Below are 6,631 nucleotides of genomic sequence, written 5' to 3' on the forward strand. Positions count from 1 at the left end.
ACTTTAATTAAAGACCAATTCATAATTTCTATAGGTTACTCTATTGCAATCAACAATGAGCAAAACCCGTACCGTATAGTCAGCTTTAAAAGACCCTTAAATGACAAATGTAAAACAATTCAAAAGAGAAAAACTAACAGACTGATTTATGTACAAAATGTGTAAATTCCTACATAACATGAATTTTCTTAATTATTTGGTATAACAATCCTGATTTAAAAATTGTAATCAATGAAAACATTAAATATTTTCTTTTTAAAAAAATAGTTTAGACCCCGACCATCTTTAAATCATTGAAGTTGGCAACGGCAGCATAAGAGCACGTATTTTTTTTTTTAACCTTGATGATTTTTTTATAAAGCTTTTCGTTAGAGATTTTGGTCAAAAATAATCTATTTTTAAACGTTTTCCATAAAATCGTGATTGATGTTAACATTGTGGTCTTACGTAAACGTTAAAATGAATTATATGCATTATAATGTAAGAATAAGTCACTGTTAAGGTTATAAACAAAGACAACCAATGTGATATGTTGAAAGCACGCTCGTCCTAAGAGTAAAGCGATTCACCTCAGATTTGTCCTGCTTTTGTTTCACTCATAGTATCAAACTAAGTTTGAATGTTTTGAAACATTTAGAAGATAAGAAAAAACGCCAAAAAATATGTACAAAACAGGCTCTTTCGATTTCTTTTACAAAAAGTAGGCAGTTAGTTTTCTCGTATTAATTGTTTTACGTTGTCATTTCGGGGCCTTTTATAGCAGACTATGTGGTATGGGGTTTGCTTTTGAAGGCCGTACAGTGACCTATTATAGTTGTTAATTTCTGTGTCAGTTTGGTCTCTTGTAGAGAGTTGTCTCATTGGCAATCATACCACATTTTCTTTTTATATATTTCAATCATTTAACAAGACATCAAATTGTTATTTTGTGTTATTGTTGCATCTATAATTCTTCGCAAAAATTAAAAATTGTTCATGTATTTAAAATTTTGTTCAAATTCAAAGGAATTTTGTATTTGCACCGCCTTAAAAAAATAAAACTTAGAAGATCTCTGTACTTTAAGTAAGCGGCATTTCACATGAGTAGAATATTAGGTCAACGTTTGAAACTTTCCGTGGAACAACGTCAAAATCGTCGTTTTATTAGGAACGTCGTGTAACGCTTAGTGGCACCAATACCGTGCGTAACGTCACAAATCTCTTTGATTGTTGTTTCTGAATGACATATCTTCTCTCTCAATGCCTGATGGATATTGCATGACTGTACGAGGTGTGACGTATCCTGCTCTGCTTCTCCACAAGTACGCATTGGAGATGGAACAACTTTCATGGCTTTGTGTAGATGTTGGTTGAGTCTGTTGTGTCCTGTCCTCAATCTAAATATGGTGGTTTGTTCAGATCTTTTGAGCTGATGGTAACTCTCTTGTTGCTGTGGAGAGTTGAACAGAGATTTGATGATAGTCCTCATCTCAGTGAAGTAGGCTGGACTGTCTTTCTGTTGTTGTTCAGCACCATCCTTTACTAATGTATCGGCTTGTTCATTACCCCCAACTCCACAGTGTGAAGGGATCCTCTGAATTACTGTTGTCATACTGTTGATGTTGTATAAAGCTTGTTGGAGTTGAGGTAGCTTGTCGTTCTTGAAAGCTTGTAAAACAGAGAGGGCATCAGTCAGGAATACTACTTGAGCTGTATTATCGATTTTGTTTTTGATGGAGTATGCATGAGCAGGGGCTTCTTCTTCAGCTTTGTAGTTTAAACAATTTAGGCCTGTTGGTTTTGCCTCTGATTGTTGATCTCCATTGGGGTATTTAATGTATATACCAGTCCCTCTTTTTGTTGTTGCATTGGTGGCTGACCAATCTGGATATACTCTAACCCAGGTTTCTGAAGGGTACTCTTCTTCAAGCATGCTCATTGTTAGTGTTTTCTTTACATTGCTAGTATGTTCATCTTTGGTGCTAATGATCGGAACTGAGGTCTGGATGGTGACATTTCCAAGTTTATCTTCACACGGGTTGTTATCCGTTTGTGAAAGCTATGGGTTCAATATATTTAAGTAGAGCTTCCTGGTATTTTCTTTGTAATGCTCTTGTCACTAATGTAAATAAAGGCAACAGTAGTATACCGCTGTTCAAAACTCATAAATCCATGGACAAAAAACAAAATCGGGGTAACAAACCAAAACCGAGCGATACGCATTAAATATAAGAGGTGAACAACGACACAACACCGAAACGCAACACACACAGAAACGGACCAAGCATCAGACAAAACACCACGAGAATAAAAAATATAACATGAAAACCAAATACATGAATTTGGGATAGACAAGTACCGTGCCACGTCTTATCTCAATATCTCAAAAATAAGAGGAAACACAAACGACTCAACGTTAAAATGCAACACACAGACAAACGAACAATGTAAAGCTGGATCTTTTGAGTCTGCCCGATGAGAGTTGTTTCAGTCTAGTATTCATTGGGTGGTCTTGGGAACACTGATATTAAGTGGACTGTATCATGGCTTTGCACTCCCTTCTCCTACCTACATGTAATGGTGATATGTTTGTAATATCCTCCATACATTTTATTTGTGTTGATTTCATAGCACCTGTGATGATACGTAGTGCCTGATTCTGAACTTTTTCTAAATTCTGATGATGAGACTTGGTTGCAATTATCCATTCGCTAGATCCGTATTCAAGGTGTGGTCGTACATTTCCTTGGTAGACAGATTTCAAGATTTTTTCATCTGCACCCCATTTTCTTCCTGCAAGTTTTCTCATGATGTTCAATTTTCTCCTAGCCTTAGCTTCAGCAGATGGTATATGTTGCTTCCATGTCATTCCTTTGTCAAAATTTACCCCAAGGTATGTTTGTTGGTCTTCCATTTTAAGTGGAATATCATCCAACATCAGTTTGACAGGTTGGGTTTGGGAGATAGTGTGAACAGTGTTCCTGTTGCTTTTTTTTTTAACACACCACTGCTTAGCCCATGTGACTATCATATCTAAGGCTGTTTGTATTCTGTATTTAGCTGTAGATGCATACTCTTCTGAGCACCAGAGAACAAGATCGTCTGCATAAAGAGCTGATTGTACCCCTTTTAGTAGCGCTGGAACTAGGTCGTTCATAAAGAGTATGAATAGAGTTGGTGGTACATTTGTAATACTTCTCCATGTGGGACCCCTTTTTTTTATTACTTTCTTTCAACATTGCCCATCTACCAGTACTTTTGCTCGTCTATTGTACAAGTAAGATTTGGTCCATTTGTACATTCTTCCACTTACATGTATGCCATATCTAAGCATTTTCGCACAAAGTCCATCTTTCCATACCTTATCAAATGCTCTTTGAAGATCTACAAATGTTACTTTCTTTAATTGGAAGGCATCTTCTACTACCTGCGATAAATTTGTAGTCTGGTCTTCTGTGCTTTTGTATTGTCTAAAACCAGCTTGTTCGTGTCCAATGATGTTCTCTGATTTTAAATACATGCATGCGCTTGTTTATTATGCGCTCCAACAATTTAAAACAGCTGCTTGCTAGGCTTATAGGACGATAACGTGAGGCTATTGACTAGTTCTCTCCATTCTTTAGTATTGGCATCATTATTGCTTACTTCCAGCATTGTAGGACTTGACCTTGTCTCCAGCTAAGATTGAATTTGTTCAGTAAAGTATTTAGTGATGGGTTACATAGGTGTTGTAGCATCTCATTTGTGATGTTATCTGGACCTAGAGACTTTTCTTCTTTAGCTTTCTTATCGATTGTTTCATTTCAGACATTGTGATATAAGTCTGCATGATCTCATGTGCTGGTGTCTTTCTCTAGTTTCTATTCTTATCTCTTTTTTTTCGTGAAGTTGGGATGTTGGTATTGCTTACTTCTTCATAACCTTTAGCAAATGCATTTGCAGCAGCTTTTCCAGTAGTTGTTTTTCCTTCAACTTCTAGTGTTATCTTTTGGCTTTTGTCAAGTTCCACAGCTTTGTTTTATCCTTCTCTGTTTTTTTTCTCTTTATCCTCTTTTTTGGCATTCAAGTTTTGTTTTGAGGTGTTTTGCCTTGCTTTGTTTGAGTTTGATGTTATTCTCCTGGCTGGAGTTTGATTCAGCCTCTTTTCTTGCTCATGTGAGTGCATCATGTGTTTCCTGGATTTCATTGAACCAGTATGGCTTGTAGTCCTTTCTCACAACCCTTGGTATACTTTCTTTTGCCGCTACTATGCTTGCGGTGAATATATTGACAGCCTTGTTGATGTTCTTTCCTTCAGTAACTATGTCCTTTGTAAGTTCATTTGCTCTTGTTTAAAATTTTTCCCAGTTTGCCTTTTTGTAATTCCATCTTGGTAATTGAGCATTACTATGTGTTTTTGTTCCTCTGGTGGATAGTATAGCTGGGCGATGGTCACTGTCCCCTAGCTGACCAGATACCTTTCTACTGATGTCCTGGTGTATTTTGTCAGTACAGAAAGCTAGGTCTACTGTAGTTGGTGTGTGCCAGCGGCGAGAATAGAAGGTTGGTGTATCAGTTGGATCATTGACGAAATAAGATGGTGTTCATCTTGCCAATCTTCTGTCTTCTTTTCTTTTATCTATTGTGTTGTATCCCCATCTATGAGATTGGCTGTTTGAATTTCTAGCGAGAGTTTCTTTTGGACAGTAGAAGTTGACAATATTGTAAGAGCTTCGCCCGATGGTGACTTTGTTTTCAAGATATTCTGCTTCCTCTATATATATTTTAAACACCCAGGCATTTATGTTGTTTCTTACTAGACTCATAACACCTCCTGTCTTTCTTTCTATTCTGTCACTCCTGAAATTTTGGTATCCTCTGACTTTAAAAAGTTTTCCTTATTGCAAGTGTGTTTCCTGAATACAGCAGATGTTAACATTGTTTTCATGTAGAACATCCTTCAGCTCATCTTTTTTGTTAGATGCCTCTTCTGCATTCCAGTGCATGATGGTAATGACTGGTTGTTCTTTCATCTTTAGCTTGGTGTTTTCCCGACCAGTAGCTCTCCTTGTTCGTCCCCTGAATCCACAAGACGAAACAAAGGTACCTCCAGTAGCATTTGATGGGTTCCTTCGAAACAGGGAACCCGGCACTGCACCTGCCTGGTGGGTCCTCACAGGGCGAGCACCATATCGATTGGTTGTGATTTCAAGTATCATAATGGCCGTTTGTGCATGGTATTGTGGTCTGTTAAGAGTGTGCTATATAGCCCAACACCGCCGTCTTCAGCACTCTAGGTTTTCTGTAGGGTTTACATCACCCTTAACTTCTGAACAAATGTTATGATGCTGGAAGTACATGAAGGATGTCGTAGATACTTAATCTGGATTTTCCCCGAGTTTGTCTCCTGACGCCTTTCCCTGGCATAAGGGTATGGCCGCAAGGCAGCGGAGGTTTTGATTCAGAGTTTTCCTTCTCCTAGATGGGCTACCCTCCAAGGTTGACGAGGCTATCTGGTTTTGAGGCGCCAGTGGCTCGCCTTCGCCCCTTCTCCAGTCAGTTGAAACAGTTCCACCAGATTTACAGATAATAAACCACTCGTGAAGTTTGGAGTTGAACTTTGGCAGAGGCTATATGAGACGCATGCCGAAAGGAGTATTTTCATGGAATTGAGAGCCTATTTCCCAACTCCACCCCTTGACTTAACAACTTTTTGGAACTGGTACTTTCTGTTTTGAAATTTCCTCAGAGTTCAGTATTTTTTTTATTTTACTTCTTAGTAGTACTGTATGTAAATACGCAGTTTTAAGACCATTGCTTAAATTCAAATTGCGTTTTGGTAACATCTTACAAATTTCTTAATTGGTTTTGGAAGCAAAGGTAATCGAATGAGTGTTTAATAAACAATGTCGTAATCAAATAGCTAAGTATCAAAATGATTGTTCACAATCAATCAATTTTAGCCGTAGAATTCACAAATCAATTCTGGTCGTAGAATTTATAAAAATCTATTTTAGCCGTAGAATTTTTAAATAAATTTTAGCCGTAGAATTAGAAATCAATTCTAGCCGTAGAATTAGAAATTAATTATAACCGTAGAACTGTTCTAGACGTAGAACTGACCAAATATTTGGTCAGTTCTAGCTAGAACTGTCTAAAACTGTTCTAGGGTAGAACTGTCAGGATCAGTTCTAGGTAGAACTGACCAAATCAGTTCTAGGTAGAAATTACCAAATCAGTTCTAGCTAGAACAGTTCTAACCTAGAACTGACTAAAAGGTGTCAGGCTGACAGTTCTACGTACTGTTCCAGAACAGTTCTCCTGACATATTTAATGAGAGGTTAGAAGTGATCTCCACTGTATATAATATTGAGCAAATTGTATTATGAACGCACCGAAATAATATATATCCGATATGCTAGTAACGCATGCATGGAAGACTTTCTTTATTGATAACAATGAAACTAGCTTGTGACAAAGATGAACCATACTGTCCTCGTTCAGATTGATTCGACAAAATCTGACCTGTACTTTTGAATCTCCTTTTTTATACAAATTAGACCGTTGGTTTTCCTGTTTGAATGGTTTAACACTATTAATGTTTTTTCCTATATAGCGTGGTGTTCGTTGTTAGCCAATGCTCCGTATTAGAGGCCCTACTTTGATCTATAAT

General features: G+C 37.3%; 1 protein-coding gene across 1 annotated transcript; it reads right to left on the reverse strand.

Annotated features, from left to right (window-relative positions):
- Positions 1 to 1,126: 1,126 nt before the first annotated feature.
- Positions 1,127 to 1,918, reverse strand: LOC134699848 (uncharacterized). The gene has a single exon (XM_063561256.1). The coding sequence runs from the start codon at positions 1,916 to 1,918 to the stop codon at positions 1,127 to 1,129; it is 792 nt and encodes a 263-aa protein (XP_063417326.1).
- Positions 1,919 to 6,631: the final 4,713 nt, after the last annotated feature.

The sequence above is a fragment of the Mytilus trossulus genome, unplaced genomic scaffold (genome assembly GCF_036588685.1).
Source record: "Mytilus trossulus isolate FHL-02 unplaced genomic scaffold, PNRI_Mtr1.1.1.hap1 h1tg000085l___fragment_1__unscaffolded, whole genome shotgun sequence".
Classification (NCBI taxonomy): Eukaryota; Metazoa; Mollusca; class Bivalvia; order Mytilida; family Mytilidae; genus Mytilus; species Mytilus trossulus.

Bases quoted from the DNA above. Each gene is read 5' to 3' on its own strand.
- LOC134699848 (XM_063561256.1), bottom strand. From the start codon at position 1,918: ATGAGCATGCTTGAAGAAGAGTACCCTTCAGAAACCTGGGTTAGAGTA.